Source organism: Miscanthus floridulus, chromosome 18, assembly GCF_019320115.1.
Source record: "Miscanthus floridulus cultivar M001 chromosome 18, ASM1932011v1, whole genome shotgun sequence".
Lineage (NCBI taxonomy): Eukaryota > Viridiplantae > Streptophyta > Magnoliopsida > Poales > Poaceae > Miscanthus > Miscanthus floridulus.
The window spans coordinates 135856832-135875141 of record NC_089597.1 but is presented as its reverse complement, the minus strand read 5'-3'; the positions used below and the strand labels follow the sequence as shown (position 1 = coordinate 135875141).

Sequence of the window (18310 nt, the reverse complement as noted above, 5' to 3'; positions counted from 1 at the left end):
ATATTCCCCTGAACTGAACTTGATGGTGGAGCCCTAGATAGATATTAATCATGATAAAGCAGTGTGATAGTATAATAATTCCCACAGTTAGTGTGCGAAGTTGCCAACCCAGCCTTGATGGAAAGAAAAGGAAAGGAAAGGAAAGCACAGGAGGTGACTATGCATCTTTTGTTTTGGTTTCAGAAAGGAGGATGGGGATTCAGGATTCTACATGGTAGTATGGTACTGGAGCAAACGAAGAAAGAAGCACTTTGAGGCAGAAGCATATATATATACTCATTTTATTACATGCACATAGTACTAGTTCATTATTGCATCTCTTACTTTAGTAACAGCTAACAGGGCTGCATGCCTGTATCTGCAATTCTGCATGCATTATGAGGACAGGTAAGGAAGAGAACCTGTCTGTATATACAAAGGAATGAACCTCCCTTCCAGGAAGCTGCTCATATGCGTATCCCAATAATTAACCGCATAGACAGTGACACGTTTTTTTTTTTTTTTTGTTTTTTTTTTTGTCCCCTTGTTTTCCTACTAGAATAAACCAGAGAACCACAGATGTGTTGTTTGTTGGCAAGGCAAGGGAGTTGGCCATGCATGAACATGCAAGTGGAGGCAGGTAAGTTTGACTGCAGCCTGCAGGTAGGAGTTGTGACTTGTGAGGAGGAGGAATCAATCAAGTCAAAGGGAAGGCAGGCCGCGTGTTATATTTGGTGGTCAAGCTCCCAAGGCAAGGCAAGAGCGAGTCTTCTGTCTGGGACAGTGCAGCGGTGCATTATATTACCCTTTCATCTGTACAATATAATACTGTACTGTACACTTAGTTCGTCAAAGATGGTGCCTAGCTTACCTAACGTGACTTAGTTGTGGTCAGGCTGTTTTTTTCCCTTCTTTGTGAAGTAAAGAGCCGGCAGGAGGTCAGCCCGGCCAGCCGATATATATGTATGTATGTATATATATATGTCGACATGAACTAAAGAGAATAAACAAACACACGCAGTTCATAAAGTGGGCGTCAGATTGATCCCAAGTTTCTAAATATGAAAATACGTAGAATGAGCAAATGGTTTCTTTTTTTTTCATTTCCAATTCAGCAGTTGTATTCCTAACCCATAAAAAAAAACAATCCATTGTGCATTCTGCAACAGTAAAATACAGACGGTTGTTGAACTTGTCTCGATCCCTGAACTTTTAAAATGAATGTTTATATGTTTGAACTTGTCTTCGTGTGTGCAGGGTTTTTAATTTGTCTCGCTACGTCATCTAGGTCCTTTGTCGTAGTGTGTCATCTAGGTCCAAATAGACCTGACCTACTTCGCGTCACGATGCCACATGCCATATAGTGGTTGGATCTCCACCTTATTCTTGACCGGGGAAGGAACTTAATAGTAAGGGCGTGTTTGGTTCACTCTTCACCTTCTAAATCTAGTCTCATTTAGTCACTTTTTATCCAAACATTTTGACTAAATGGCCTTTAGCCAACTAGTGACCCAAAGATTGCTAAAGGGGACTAAAAGCAATAGTTCGTCTACCTCATCCGCCTAAAGAGCACTGGCTTTAGCCTTGTCGCCATCACTACTTATGATGTCGTGGCTATTGATGTGCAGGATGATGAAGGCATGGGATGGGGATGGCGAGTTGACGTTGTTACTGTGACCCACACTAGATTGGAATGCGGAGAGAGCTGGAGAGCCTGAAGATGCAGCTAGAAGAGACAAGAAGAGGCGGAGAGCATTTATACGGAGCGGGCTGGTTGGAGCTTAAAAGTTACAATGAAGCAAATTTAAGGACCGCCGGTACATTTTACTTTTTTTTTGCAATTCTCTTTGCCATTTTTTAAGTAGCAGAGGTATAGATTTAGGGACCACTAATCGGAATCCACTCAAGGAGTCAAGGTTGACCACAGACAGCGCGGCGGCGAAGGCAGGAGGCGCGGTGGGGTCGGGCCGTCGGTGGAACAGAGTGTAAGCACTATAACCACGTGGCTATTTTATTATATAATAAGCTCAGGAACCGCGTACTATGGTATGGAAGAAATGAGAAACAAAAGAGAGAGAGAAGGAGCGAATGGAGGCTTTGCTTGGTCGCCTTCTTCCAAGCCTTGCTTTTCCTTCCAAAAAATTCCATTTCATTTCGGCTCCCCTCCAACACAAGAAAAGGCGCGCCTTTTCTCGTCTCCTCCTTCCACCGACGGCGACGCCTCACCTGCACCCAACCTTCATCCTCCTCCTCCTCCTCCACGCGGATTTTCCCATCCCAGAATCGCGCTCTGCGCGCCGAGATCTGCCTGCCCACCATCCAGCGCCGCCCCGCTCTGACTTAGTCGCGAGTCGCCATGGGGATCTCTCACCCTCTCTCCGACGAGTACGACGCCCTCCGCGGCGCCGTCCTCTCGCCGCAGACGACGCCTCCCTCGTCGCCGCTCGCCCACCGCCACCTCCTGGAGCACGAGGTTACTCGGATGGACACGCTCGCCGGCATCGCCATCAAGTACGGCGTCGAGGTATTCATCATTCATTCATCCACCGATTAGTCGCCTCCCCTTTCTATTTTATTTTTCTTTCATGATGGCTTTGATTGCTGGTGGTGGTGGGTAAAAGCCTCTATACCCCGCCCGCGAGATGGAAGAGGTCTCGTGCTGTTCACCAAAACTTCAACTTTTCCTCATTTCTTGCTACACGCAAAGGAAGGGAATGATATCTCAAAAGAATCCCCGTTCCTCTGCTTCGTCTTCGTCTACTGGCGAGATCCAAAGAAACTTTACCGTGTTTGTAATGCTCATAGCTGACCTTCAGAGTGATGAATGATCTTCGCGTCATCTGTTTTAGTTTCTTATAAATCCGTAGTAAACGTAACGTTGACACCTGTTATATTACGTCAACAACTGATTTTTTTTTCCAGGGACTTGGTATTAACAGCGACACCAAGGGCTAAGCATTTACCTTTTATAGATTCTTTTATTTACAGCTTCTTTACTTCGCTTCTAAAATCCTGGTTTTTTCCGTACACTACACGTCTCTTTTTGTGAATTTAACATTATGAGCCTTTGAGTTGCTGTCTTATAGATCTACTACTTCTTTTATTACTTGTAGATATCTGACATTAAGAGGGCAAACAGTTTGGTCACTGACAGCCAGATGTTTGCACACAAAACGTTGCTCATACCTCTTCCAGGAATGCCCATGCCATCCTCTGTCAAACTGAATAGTTCTGGTCAAAGAACGAAAAGGTACATCTCCCCTCCCTCGTGTGTTTTTCCTACTCAATCTTCTACACCATGCCCAGAACCTCTTAATAAATTTAAATTTTGCTACTAGTTTTGAATTAGTTGCAGAGAAAGCATAACGTTTTCCCCCCCTTAGAACTCAGTGTTGACACTCAACTGTCTATTACCATATACTCAGCTTGCTCCCGGTTTATCTGCCATTGCTTAATTTCCACCGATATCATTACAACTGCATTTTGAATCATTGTCAGTAGATGAAACATAAATACATATAATCCTCTGCAAAGACAAACATAAATGTGAAAAATCTTTGTGGTGACATCTTTATGAAAATTTTCAGTTGACAAGTGATACACTTGTGCACTTTGAACTTAACTTTTGTGGTTTCTGCAGAGCACGGGCTCCAAACCATCGTCAAAACAGAGATGCTCTTGATTCACTAGATTCATCCAAGTCTGGTCAGCAGGGGGCGTCTCCTGCAATGAGCACCCTGCAGAGATACTATGGCCTGACATCTCAGAAAGGAAATACCATGGATCTCAGCACTGAAATGTCTACGTACCATAAGGGCGGCGGCTTCCAGATTAACCTCAGCGAAACATTGCTCAATCCTTCCACAGCCCCAGGCACGAAGGGTATCGACAGAAATTGGGATTTTGATGCCCCAACTAATGGCTTTTCAGCAACGAACGCTGCCAACGGGGCCAATGGCAATGGGGCACCCAAACCAAAGCAAGACAGTTCGGTGCGGCGGCGACAGAAAGTGGAAGCTGTGCCTAACACAGCGGACGCCCAGGATGATTTTCTAGCAGATCCAATTAAGGCGATCAAGAGTCTGTTGCCACGGCCGATTTCCAGCATCCGTCTAAACATGGATACAGGCAGCCCAGATTCCAGCCAGAAGAGCAGCATGTCATTTCTTAGCGGGTTCAAATCTGTGACTGTGAGGAAGTCGCCAAGCTCACCGAACTTTGCAGATGCAGAGAATGGGGTCTCTATGTGGTCAAGTTCAAAGTGGACCTTCAACCATGACTCCTTCACCCGACCGTTACTTGATGGCCTGCCCAAACCAGCGTCAGCTCGGAGGACCAAAACTGCGTTGGACTGAACTGAATGAAAGTCAGTAGAGTACTGCGTACAGGTTTGGGTGCCATGGTTGCTTGCTACACTGATCCAGCTTTGATGAATGATAATGATGAAGCGTGCCGCGACTAGTGGATAATGGGTGGTAATGGAAGAGGTGACTTGGCAGAGCATATGCTGGAACCGTGCCAGGGCGATGGTTACAATTCAGATCACGGTGTAAAAGTGTACATCACATTACTCAACCGTCAGTGCCAGGGAAGCGACGGCTTAGCTCCAGTATTTTTCTTTTACCTTGCTCTGTCTGTAGCCCTGGTGTTTGCACAATCAGTTGACTTGTACTCCTACAAAACAGTAGGTACGCAGCAATACAATGGAGCCTAGCTAGATGTATTGTATACAGCATGCATGCATGTGTTGATGGAATGAATGTATCCCATCCCAGGCAGAGCTACACATTAATTAATACATAAGAGATATTTTGCTTTTCATCAGTACGTCTGCTGTGTGATGGAGTGGATTTGGTTTCAGTTAGTCTCTGAATCAAATGAATGTTTTTCACTGATTTTCGTTATTATTGTACCATATGCCATGTCTGGTGAATGTGGACTTATATATGGCACGGTGCAGTAACATTGATGATAGCACGGTGCTGATCTGATTGCAACGATCGACTATACCTGGTCATTCACACGGCCGGGAATTGAAATATGTACATGGACTGGGGAATTGGAATATGTACATGGACTGGATAATGGAGTAGATTGGTTATGTATGTACTCCATATATGTTATTGGCAGGATATTTGTTAATTTTAACCATCTGGCATACGTCGGTGGGTATTATTTTATATTAATACACTCCAATATAAGAGAAACTAACAGAATTAAAAAAAAAACTCTCTCGTATATGTGTATATATACAAAAGATATAGAGAGGACAAAACGAAAATAAAGTAAAAGCAATCTGCGCAGCAACGATGACAACCATGGTGACAGCAGCCTTCCTCCTCGTCGCCATCGTGGTCCTCTCAGGCGGCGCCTCTACGTCTAGGACGGCGGCGGCGAGGCGGCATCATCACCGCTACACCGACGACTACGAGGCGGTGTTCGAGCGGCAGGAGGCTGACCGTGTGGAGGCCCTGCCGGGGCAGCCGTCGGAGGTGGGGTTCCGGCACTTCTCCGGGTACGTAACGGTGAACCAGACGCACGGCCGCGCGCTCTTCTACTGGTTCCTGGAGGCCACCCACAACGTGCAAAAGAAACCGGTGGTGCTGTGGCTCAACGGCGGGCCCGGCTGCTCGTCGCTGGGCACCGGTGCAATCCAGGAGCTGGGACCCTTCCTGATCCAAAACCCTGGAACAAATCGCCATGAGCTCCGGCTCAACCCTGAATCATGGAACAGAGAGGCGAATCTGCTCTTCTTGGAATCCCCTGCCGGTGTTGGCTTCTCTTACACCAACACCACCTCGGATCTCCAAGAGTTTGGCGACGAGCTCACCGCCCATGACGCCTACACCTTCCTGGTGGAGTGGTTCAAGAGGTTCCCGCAGTTCAAGCGCCATGATTTCTACATCACCGGGGAGAGCTACGCAGGTAGTATACTAGTCCTCTAATCTATCTGGTTTCCATTGCTTTTGCTAGACTGCACACAATAATCTTAATCTGCATGCACAATACAATGTGTTTAATTTGTACGTGCAGGACACTACGTGCCCCAGCTCGCCGAGAAGATCTTGGAGATGAACCGGAAGGTCCACAAGAGCCGCCACATCTACCTCAGGGGATTCATGATCGGGAACGCCGCGATCGACGACGCCTCCGACGACCGCGGCATGGTGGAGTACGCCTGGGACCACGCCGTCATCTCCGACGAGCTCCACTCCGCCATCGCCACGTACTGCGACTTCTCCAGGAACGACGCCGCTAGCGACTTCTCCAGCGACGCCGCGGCCAGCCAGCAGAGCGACGCCTGCGACCAAGCCATGGACGCCTTCTACGAAGCCTTCGACGACATCGACATCTACAGCCTCTACACCCCCGTCTGCACCAACTCATCGTCGTCGTCGTTCTCCCGCAGGGCGGCGGGGCGGCCGCCATGGCCAAGAACAAGCGTCGCCGCCGCCGCCGGCGGTACTTGTACGGCGACTACGACCCGTGCCTGGACCAGTACGCCAGCTCCTACCTGAACCGCGTGACGTGCAGAGGCGCTGCACGCCAACGTGGACGGGCAGCTCCCTACAGTGGGCGCCCTGCAGCGACGCGCTGTTCCAGCAATGGCAGGACCGCCGGCGTCCACCCTGCCGGCGATCCGAGGCTGGCCGACGCAGGGCTCCGCGTGTGGGTGTACAGCGGCGACGGACGCACGCGTGCCTGTTCACGTCCACACGCTCACGCGCTGCGAAAGCGCGGGCTCGCACCGTGGAGCCCTGGAGGAGTGGTTCACCAGCGACCAGGTCGGCGGCTACACTGTCGCCTACCACAGCCCTTCACCTTCGTCACCGTCCGCGGCGGCCGGCACATGGTGCCACACCGTCAAGCCCGTCCAGGCGGCCCAACTGCTCGCGCATTCCTCCTCCGCGGCAAGACCTGCCTCGCACGCCTCCGGCCATCCTCACTGAGGATGATTCGTAGCGTGTGTGAAATTTCGTATTTGATCTCTTTGAAAACAATTTTCTAGAAAAAACCAACGCAAACAATTTCCTGAAAATAGACCATTTTTAGGCGTCTTGCACATGACGCCGAGATATGAGGCTCGCGTCGTTCACGCCACGCCGAGGTTCTGCCACGTCACGGACGACCGAGGTCGTCGTCGCCCACGTTGGCGCGTGGGGTCCGAGACGTCGGCGTCTGTGTCACCGACGCCAGTACCCAACATCGGCGCGGTCGGAACGAGCGCCGAGCCTGGCCCCATCCGGAGCGCGGCCCAGGCGGCCAACGAGGACGGTGGCCCAGAAGCTCGGCGTTGGGTCACTTAACGCGAGCCTCCAGACCTCGGCGTGATCCGACTCAACGCCGAGGTCTGGACCCTTTTAGGCCGCCCGAGGCCCCTTCTGCTTCCCTCCCTTCATTTGAAACCGCCGGCCTCCTCTCTTCCTCTTCACCCCCGCGCCGCCACCAAACCCAACCCCCAAAATCGACCCCCGGTGCCCGATTCGGCTCCCGAAGGTTCCTTGAGGGTAATGGTCCCTCCCCTCCCATTTCTACCGCGTAGATTGCTTACATAATTGTCCTTAATCATTTGGAATCAAGGTTGTTGGTTATTTGGTATATTTGTGTTTGCATTTGCAAAAATGTATGGCTTAGGATGATTGAGTGCATTATTGTTTAAAACTGTTATATGTGATAAACATGTAGGTTAGTTTGGTTCTAGTTATTTTGGTCATTAGGGTTATTTGTTTATTGTAGTGTCATTAGGGTTAGTTATTTGTTGGTCATTAGGGTTACTATGTATTTTATTAATTTGTTGGTCATTCATTTCAATTTTTATGACTAGACATGATTATGTTGTTGGGGTTTGAAAAACGAGAATGATATATTTAGTTTCTACTTATTGGATTTAAATATATTCATATGTACCACTACTTGTTTGTGAGGATGTAGATGGATAAAATTAGTGAGGTTGCTCCATGGAGGCCGTATTGTTAGGACAAAGATGATAGTTTGGAATTTTGGAACATGTGTGAGGAAGTTGTTGATTTTTTCTGACAACATCTTTGACCCAGTTAGTGGAGCGAGTGAAGGTTAAGTTAGGCTGGAAGAAGGAGACGTGCATGTTCAGTTTGAAGGTGTCATAGATGTTGGGTCGGTCGAAGGGTCCTCGGATCAAGCGGTTTGCTCAAAATTACAAAACGAGTCTGAATGGAATGATGACAAGGCAGTTGTATTGGCCTCAGAAGTGCGATCTTGGATTTAGTAGTAGTAAGGAGTCCGGCTTAGGAAATGATAACTTCGAAAGCATGGCCATCTTCCCCCGCTCACATCGGGTTATGGTCCTTTGCCTGAAGAAGAAATACTTGTCACAACTAGGCTATCGGTGGAGATGAGAAGAGAATCCGGTTGCCGATGGTGAGGGCAATCATGATAGTGGATGAAGATGATGATGATTATGTAATTGTTGATGCAGAAGAAGAAGGTTTGGACGACGCTAGCGGAGACTTTTCTATTGAGGATGAGCTTAGCGACGAGATGATCTAGTAGTGAAGAAAGATTTTTGGTGATGCTAGGGCTACGAACCGTTTGACATGGGAGATGCTGAAGATTGATGAAGTCCTTCGTAAGAGGAGATAGCCGAAGACCTGATGACGATCGCCCTGTTGGTCGTCTGAATTTAAGGGAAAAGAGATATTGTCTAGGGTCTTGCTTGGAGAGATCCACTAGTTGGTGATTTCGAGGACCTTAGCCATGGTCTAGGGGCAGTAGCTGATGGTGGCAAAGTGATCAACTGTGCCTGATTTAGCGGTTGCCTCATCATACGGAAGGGGCATATTGTTGCTACCATGGATGAGTTGAAATCATGGTTGCAAAGTACTCCATTGTACACAACCGACCTTTTTAGGGTCATCAATTCATTCAAGGAGAGAGGTACACTGTTCTTGTGAGAACAACAGTGTGGTTGGAGAGTATGTGCTAGGAAGACGAAGGCGGCAAATGGAAGATTACCTCAGTGAAGCAAACCACAATGTTTGTGCCACTGCTGAGCAAGAAGAACCATCTGTAGCTCAATTCTAGGTTCATTGCAAGGCAATTAGCCCCGTGGGGAACTATGCCAACCATTACGGTGTCTGCTTGGTTGAGATCATCTTCCAACGGGTATATTACTATGTCAAGTATGGGAAGCATGGAGGGCAAAGCAGCGTGCACTGGAAATAATATTTGGAAATTGGGAGAAGCTTATGAGCGCCTCCCTGTAATGTTGAACGCAATGAGGGCCGTAAATCCTGGGATGCACTCGAGTATTTACCTAAGGAGGGTGAAACAAGGAATGGTAGCCAGGTATTGGAAGGGCGTTTTGGGCGTCGGGCAAGCATCGAAGCATTCAAGCATTGCAGGCCCGTCGTCTCAATTGACGGGATCTTTCTTACAGGGAAATTGAAGGCACAATGCTTATTTGTATGGGACAGATGCAGAGGACCAGCTTGTGCCATTGGCCTTTGCGATTGTTCGGAAGGAGGACACGGATAGTTGTGGTTGGTTCTCAGGCTAGTAAGACAAGTGGTAATTGGTCTGGGACGTGATGTTTGTGTGATATCCGATAGCATGCTGGCATTCTGAATGCCGTAGAACAAGAGATTCCTGGTTACGCCAAATACATCACCGGTGGTGCACCAGACACCTTGCTCAGATCTTATAAGGCGTGATCACACAAAGGACAACTTCAAATTATTTGGGAGGTTTGCAGCACAAGAGGTTCAATTATTCAAGACAAGTTAGATGCCCTGAAGTTAGCCACAAATGTTTGGGCAAGGCAATTCTTGAGAGTTGATGGCGTCGAAGGATAAGTGGTCACCTTGCATATGACACGGGTGGTTGGAGATGGGGCTTCATGACTAGTACATGGCAGAGATTTCAACAGCCTTCTAAGAGGTTGTCGTGGTCTGCCTGTGACTGCTATTGCCTCATTCACCTTCTACAAGTTGAATTCTTGGTTCGTTTCGAGAAGAGAGCAATGCGAGGTCTCTATGGACAGCAGGCAAGCTTGGCCACTTTTAGCATCTCAGGAACTAGCTTTCTCAAAGAAAAAGTCTAAAAACGACAAGAAGGGTTCATGTTTCGATCCGATCAAACCATGGATATGAGATTCTAGAGGGTGGCGGAACTAACATTGGTGTGAAGACCGTGGTGCTCGAAAACATAAAGTAGTGATCAATGAGAACAAGTGTACGTGTGGAAAACCGATCATATCATAGGCCTTGCTCCCACATGATTACAAAGCCTGTCGCCTTAGACGTGTTGACCTGAGGTCCCTCCCCGTATGGCCACGGAGTTATTCTCTTTGAGGAACCTAATGAGCACCTGGAATCCTCAGTTCGAGCCATATCTTGACGAAGAGTCAATGCCTACTTATGATGGCCCCAATATGTGGCTATCTTGTTTTACTCTGGAAGAGTAGAGGACCTAGGCGGCGAAGCGGTTTCAGGATGGACATGGACCGAGCCACGTAAAGGTTAGATCAACCCGAGTAAGGTTGGGAGACATTTGTAAGGACACCCAAAGAGCCGTTGCTCTGGTTGCCATAAGCCGGCCACAATAAGAGAAAATGTCCTGAACTACTTAGCCAACATGTATCCATCAGCTACTACGAATTGCTTTTGTAATGGTACATTGGTTTTACTTTTGTTTTTTTATTTTTTATGTTACTTCATACCACATACCTGCTTTAACTTACACTAATGGTTTGTCATTGCTTATGTTGCAGGATGGATCGGTTCCCCCTTCTTGATCCAAGGTTCGATGAGCACCACCGGGCTGGAGAGTATGATCATGGAGTATGTGAGATTGGCATGTCCCGCTTGGAGATGCACCCCAAGGAACTCAAGGCCCCTCCGGTTCTGGGACGTCCACATAGGACGCTCAGACCAGTGGACAGGTACACTCCAGGTACCTATCCTTTGGGAGGGGAAAGCATTACGCCGCCGTCCACGTTAAGGTAGAAGGAGCGATAAAGATCCAAAGACTTCATATGCTTTATTTGTGCATGGACTAGTATGCATTGGGACCTTGTACTATGTTTGGACTATGTTTGTTGATTGATGAAACATATGTATGGGACTATGTTGGATGTTGAAGTGTTGGACTATGTTGGATGCTTATGTGTTGGACCTTTGTATGTACGTATGTTGAATGAATAGGTCTGTCGGTGTGGTCATGTGTTATGTGAATGTGGGAACGTCGCCATGTTTCATGTTTCCCAGCTATTAGGGCCTCCGTCGCAACTCACAAGGAACATGGGTGTCATCATCCCCATCCTTCCGTTATGATCAACCTCTGTTGGATCCACGGTGACATTTAGGAGTCGGGGAGCTAGCGAAGGGGACGCAAAGGGGACGAAGCACGCAAAGAAGATCCACGGTGACAGTTAGGAGAGTCGGGGAGGCTAGCGAAGGCGCAAAGGGGACGAAGCACGCAAGAGAGAGATATATTGGTGAACCCAGGGGCTCGCGTTTAGTCATTTGATGCCGACCCTTGGTACGTACTGGAAAAGCAATTCACCGAAGCGCCGAGGTGCCGAAGCTCCGGCGTTTAGTGATTTCACGCCGACCCTGTGCTTCTGGAAACCCTTGCATCGAGCGCCGAGGTGCCCAAGCTCGTCGTGTTATGACTAAGCGCCGAGGTTCGGTCCAAACCGGGCCACGGCCGTTTCCAAACCCTAGGGTTGGCGTGGGCCGCCTCGACGCCGAGCCTCAGCCCAACTCGCAGAAAGCCGAGCCAAACCCTAGGTCGACGTGGGACGACTCAACGCCGAGCCTCAGCCCACCACACGGCGCCAAACCCTAGGTCGGCGTGCCCTAGGGTCGGCGTGGGCCGACTCAACGCCAAGCCTCAGCCCACCTCACACACGGCCGCCAAACCCTAGGTCGGCGTGGGCCGACTCACGCCGAGCCTCAGCCACCTCACACACCCCAAACCCTAGGGGAGCCTCAGCTCAACACGTAAACGCCGACCCCAAACCATTTGGTATATGTTGCGATCCTATTTGCATGATTCAAATGAAAAATCTTTCTCAACGATTCCTCTTCGACTACACGAGTTTACTAATAAGAGTAGACAAGTTATTTTATGTTTGTATTTTGTTCCTGCAGAAAAACCGATTGTTGGTTCGATTTCAATCCCCTATTTTTAGGGAGACTCAATCTTTTTATTCAGTTTGGGAATCAACCATAGTACATGAAACTTAGAGTAGGTAAACTGCAATTTATGAAATAGCGGAGGCACAACGATTACACTCACATCAAAAGTAACAATGGCATGTCGCAAACTAAACCTAGCATGTCTTAGGGGATTGAAAGAAACAAGTGATACAGACATTACAAAGGGAACACACTCAATAAAAACTAACAATGGCATGTTGCAAACTAAACCTAGCATGCCTTACGAGATTGAAAGAACAACTCATACAAGCATTCCATTCGGATTGACTAACAATGTTGGTCCTAATAATGCTCCCACATATTGAACTGAGTTGCGCCTTCCCCATAGTATGATCCAGTTGACGAGGCGGTGGTGTGGTGTGGCGGTGGCGGTGGAGAAGGAGGTCCGTCCTTCTTATGGTTCATGCACTCGCAGTACGGATTATTGCATAGTGCCTCCTCTACATCATTGCTGTTGTCGTCGTCCGACTTGTCCCTGTTACCACTTCCAGGGCCATACTCTAGGTCAAAGATGCGTCCCTGTAGATATGTGATGTACTGTTGATGGGGATAGATAGGAGGAGGGTCGACCCATCTAGTGAAGCCACAGTTATCTGGACAGCTTGAATCCTAAAAACCCATCTACCAATAAGTACTACTAGAAACTACATGCAAATCTTAAAAGGAGAGAGTTCAAAGGCAATACAAATCCTCGCGGGCATCTGAAGAAACGACGGCCTCCACCGTCACAGTCGTTGTACATCTACACAACGCAATCCAAACCGTGGCGGCATTTTGGCCAATCTTCAATGCGCTTATCGTATGATCTAAGAGGTCTCTCACGGGTGAAGTCACTCTTCCTCTCCAAGGAAATTCCTCTATTGCTTCTTCAAAAGAATCAGGACCCAGAGAACCTCCCACACAATCGGAGGTCCCTTCCTCACCCCCTTTCCTCTCCCTCCACCTAAACCCTTTCCACTCGAGGAACCTCCGCTCGACATTTGCTAAACTAAACCAGAAAACAAGTTGTGTGGATGTGGAGCAAGACATGGAGCACTATATAGATATGAAGGCAGGTTCACCATGAATGCTACGTTGACAAAAACATGTGTGCCTACTCATTTATTGAATCTGAAAAGGCTAGATGCTTCATCTGAAAAGCCTACAACCATGACTGGTCATTTCATCTGAAAAGGCTACATCTGTGTTTTGTCACTACATCTTAATGCAGTACATCACTCTGATATTAATTCATTGCGTCTACAGATACAACAGTAAACGAATCTAGACTTTTCAGTGAGTTTTTCAAATTGACTAGTACCCCTTTCAGTGACTGCAACAGTACTTGTAGCCCTTTCAGTGACTGCAACAACACAAGTAGTCTTTTCAGTTATACAAACAGTACCACTACAGTCTTCGGATAGTTAACGAAGTACATGGCATAAGACCATCTGAAATAAAATCATAGTGCATTACAACATAATAAAAAAATTCCAGGGAATAAGTTCATCTGAAATAAAAGCAGAGTGCATTACAACATAGTAAAAAAAGTCTAGGGCTACACGACATCGCTCGTGAATGAACCAAACCTACTGAGTGCAACGAGGCCACTTTCCCTTCCTCTCGGCATCGGGATTCTCCTCCATCGCTGCCTCGCTCCTTCGCTCGCGCACACGCTCATCTTCTTCTCCCTATCCGCCCGGTACGCAGCAACACGCCTCCTTTCCTCCTCTTCCTTATGCTCCTTTTCTATAGCCTCCAGTCTGCGTCTCTGCTCAAACCTCTCCTTAACCTCCGCATCCCACTCCTTCAGGCCTTCTAGACGCTGCTTGTCCGACTCCTTGATCTCAGTGTCAATCCACTGCTCAAAGTCACACAGTGGTGGAACGGTCTGCAAGAAAAACAAATTGTTACAAAACAAATAAATAAGCAATACTTAATATCACAAGAAAATTAATTAACAAAATAAAAATTCCTCACAAACGATGCACGGCGTTGTTGCTTTGTAGGTTCCCATGCATAATTGGGACACATCCAGTACCTCTGCCTATATATTTCCTCATCTTCAGAGATGTCTACCTTGTAAGGATCACCACAAAAGCACATTGGTCGAGGAACACCTTCAGGGAGGCTTTAGGTCGTAGGGATTTGCCCTCTGGCGACCATAGCTACATTGAAAGAATTTAGTCATATTTAACGGAGAACCAAACCTAAACCTAGGGTTTTCTATTTGTTGCACAGATAATGAAAACATTGGGATTACCTTGGAATACGAGCTTACCACGTCTTGGCATCCTAACGTTACGAAGAAAACGCCTTGGTCATAACAAATTGAAATGTAATGACCAACAAATTAATAAATACATAGTAACCTAATGACCACAAATAACTAACCCTAATGACACCTACAATAAACAAATAACCCTAATGACCAAAATAACTAGAAACCAAACTAACCTAACATGTTCATCACATATAACAGTTAAACAACAATGCACTCAATCATCCTAAGCCATACATTTCAAATGCAAACACAAATATACCAAATCACCAAACAACCATGATTCCAAATGATTAGGGACAATGTAAGCACATCTACGCGATAGAATGGAGGAGGGCAGGGACCATTACCTCGAGGAAGCTTCGGGAGACGAGATCCGGGCACCGGGGGTCGATTTTGGAGGTTAGAGTTTCGTGGGGGCCGTGGGGGATTTGGGAGCCGTGGGGGAATGGAGGAGGGAGGGAAGAAGAAGAAGGGGCCTCGGCGCGGCCTAAAGGGTCCAGACCTCGGCGTTGAGTCGGATCACGCCGAGGTCTGGAGGCTCGGTTAAGTGACCCAACGCCGAGCTTCTGGGCCACCGTCCTCTATTGGGCCGCCTGGGCCGCGCTCCGGATGGGGCCAGAGCTCGGCGCTCTGTCCGACCGCGCCGATGTTGGGTACTTGGCGTCGGCTGACACGACGCCGACGTCTCGGACCCACGCGCCAACGTGGCACGACGACCCCGGTCGTCCGTGACGTGGCAGAACCTCGGCGTGGCGTGACACGACGCCGAGCCTCATATCTCGGCGTCATGTGCTAAGACGCCTAAAATGGTCTATTTTCAGAAATTGTTTTGGCATTGGTATTTTTCTAGAAATTGTTTTCAAAAGAGATCAAAAACGAAAATTGGCCTCGTAGCGTAACACAGACGTCCGATCAATCGAGTCGATTTGTTACAGTTATATACATTTATTTAGAGCACGTACGTACGGTTCAATAACATGCAATGCATGTATGTTTCTTCAGATTCATTTCTTTTTATCCAGCAAAACGTGACCGTCCGCCTCTGGTTACAACGAAAACATACATCTTGTTCCGATAAAAAAAAAACATACATGTTGTTGCGCTTTCACCTAAACGACTTATGGCTTCGAGATTTATGTAACGGTCATGTCATCTATTTCATAATAAACTACATTTCGAGATGAGTCTACTTACATCACTTTTATATTTTCAAACTCAACCCAAAAGAATTATTGTAATCAAAGTTTAAAATACTTGGCTTAAGACAACCTTAAAACAACTTTCTTTAGAAGCATGGGGGAGTACAAGTATATACGTGTACCTATGGTCAATCTGGATTCACACATAGGCTGCACCTCTGGCTGTATTTGGTGTTAGCTCATCTAGAGCACTAGAAAGGCATCAGAGAAGAGGACGGTGAAGAATCTAAATAGAATATTATATTATTTTAGTTTAGATTTTTTTGTGCGTAATTTGAAGATGTATTTTGTTGAATTTTGATATAATTTTTCGTTTCCCTTAAAAAAGAAGCACACCGGGGTCATGAGCACAGATAACAAAAGCACACATGTTTGTTTAGGCTGTTAGTGCTACCGTGCGGTGCCGTGCAATGCAAGAGCAATGCGATCGGGGACGGCGACGATGTCCAGGAGCCAACCACATGTCAAAAAAATATCAAAAAGCAACCAACCAACTTATAAATAAACTATAAGTATACCTCGCGCATTGCCGCAGGAATTGCGGATTAGTGGATTGTGTGGTATGATGACGTGGACAACGAAATGCTTATATGTCTTGTTAACATGGACATAACAGTTGCATATGCTAGTGAATTTTAATTGTATGTGATAAGTTAGACGGCTTGCATGTTCAGATAAATAACTAGTGAGGTTTTGTTTTAGTATAAGATATGGAAATATATACCTCTTTTATGTACGGTTGGAAGACGCATATACATTGCCACTTCTTACGTCACGTGCAGGTACGCGTAGCCGCCCCCACAAGCCACAAGCAAAACGCGGCAAATCCAGCTGGCCGGCGGCCGGCGCCGTCGCTCCCCTTCATTTTCAGTCGCCCCCTTCATTTTCTCAGGATTTCATACAAACATACTGCAGACTTATTACCTATGGGCTGTTTGCCTGTTTGGCAGCAATACTTAGAGCAATTTCTCCTTGAGAATCACTTTTCCTCATCTAAATAGTAAAATTCAGACGAGACTCACTTTTCAATTTATAATAATGACAGATGGAAACTAAAAAAAACGTTTTCACCGCTCCATATGTAATTCCCATTAAGAATCACTTTCCACGTGCTATCCACCCTACTCCAATTCTCTACCTCCATAAGAGAATTAGGGAATAAAGCTCTATCAACAAACTCTTATAATTTTCACACGCAACCACTAGGACTCAAATGTTACTATCTAGTGTCACTCCCATTTATGGAACGGCAAGCTTCCAAACAAACATAGAATTTCAATTTCTCCTTAATCACCACAAGTTCAAGTCCAAATTTACTTCATTCAATCACCAAGGCCTACGAGCTAAGGGCACTACTAGCTGTTTGGTTCCCGTGATTTGCTTGCCTCGATTTCTGCGCCGGCAAGGGAAACCTCTATGCCTTGAGAGGGCCAAAATAGCTTGCCCAGTCTGGCAAGTGTCTCGTGGCGCCCGGCGTCTAGGCGAGGCAAGGTGAGTGTCGGGGACCAAATACCGGGGTACCCGAAAAGAAGGAGCTAATAACCATCCAACGTTGATGCTTCCGAACAGACAAGAACGCAACTGCACTTCTTGCCCAAACGACCGAAGGTTGGCTCCGCCTCGTCCGACCCCTGAGGGCTGGCTTCGCCTCGCCCGACCCCCGAGGGCTGGACTCCGCCTCGCCCGATGTCCGAGGGTAGGCTCCGCCTCGCCCGACGTCTCGGCAACCGAGGGCTAGCTCCGCCTCGCCCGACGTCCGAGGGCAGGCTCCGCCTCGCTCGACGTCCGGGGGCAGGCTTCGCCTCGTCCGACGTCTGCGCGCTGCTCATTCATACCCATGCGCGCAGATAAAGCAAGGCACTCAAGTCAACCGCAATACCGAGAACCATACCCTGCACACATGCAGGAGAGTACCATCAGGATATGACCAGACGGGCCCTTTAAGCCCTTCCAGGCATGTCAGAGCCTAAACAGTGTTGTGGGCGCCGACATTTGTCCTACAGTGTTATGGGCGCCGGTATTTGCCCTCGGACACGAATCCTGACGAAAACATACGATAATCGCTACGATCCAAGAGGAAACTCATGTCATCTATATAGTACGAACGTGGGGGCCTCTACGCCATCTGGTCCCCGTAGGGTCATGGCTCGTCACCCTGGCGCGCCGCGCCACCCGCCAGAGCGGGATGGGACGTGACCACTTGCTGAACGAAGCTAGAGTGTGGTCCTATCAGGATCACCGAACATGCTATCCCTGGCACCATCTGTCGTGTCGCAGGGTAGGCTCAAAGGAAAAGGAAGACCCGACACCTTCGAAGGACCCTCTCTGCCTCTGGTTTTTCTTCTTTCTCCCGTCTATAATCTCTGCTCCCCTTCGATCTATAAAAGGGAGGGTAGGGCACCCCACTAAAGGACAGATCAATTCAACACACACACATGCACCACATAACACACAGTTTAGCAGCAACCAAGCTCTCAGTGCCCCTTCCAACTTTCCATCAGAGACTTAGGACCCCTGTCCCTCTCTCGACCGTTTGTACCCCCCTACTATAAACCTTTCAGTGCTAATAACACGAGCAACAGCAGCTGTAACACCTCAGGTGTTAGCCTCGCATAACTTGACTTGCATAACATGAGCATGAGCATCAAGCATTCATAAATCATCATTTA

General features: G+C 47.6%; 1 protein-coding gene and 1 pseudogene across 1 annotated transcript; both read left to right on the top strand.

The window, feature by feature from the left end:
* The first annotated feature begins 2054 nt into the window (after positions 1 to 2054).
* LOC136521227 (uncharacterized) lies at positions 2055 to 4779 on the top strand. Its single transcript, XM_066514932.1, has 3 exons — positions 2055 to 2503; positions 3093 to 3229; positions 3620 to 4779. Exons 1-3 carry the CDS (start codon positions 2336 to 2338, stop codon positions 4332 to 4334), a joined length of 1020 nt encoding a protein of 339 aa, XP_066371029.1. The 5' UTR covers positions 2055 to 2335; the 3' UTR covers positions 4335 to 4779.
* Positions 4780 to 5297: 518 nt separating this feature from the next.
* Positions 5298 to 6929, top strand: LOC136524776 (serine carboxypeptidase-like 34; annotated as a pseudogene).
* The last annotated feature ends 11381 nt before the right edge of the window (positions 6930 to 18310 follow it).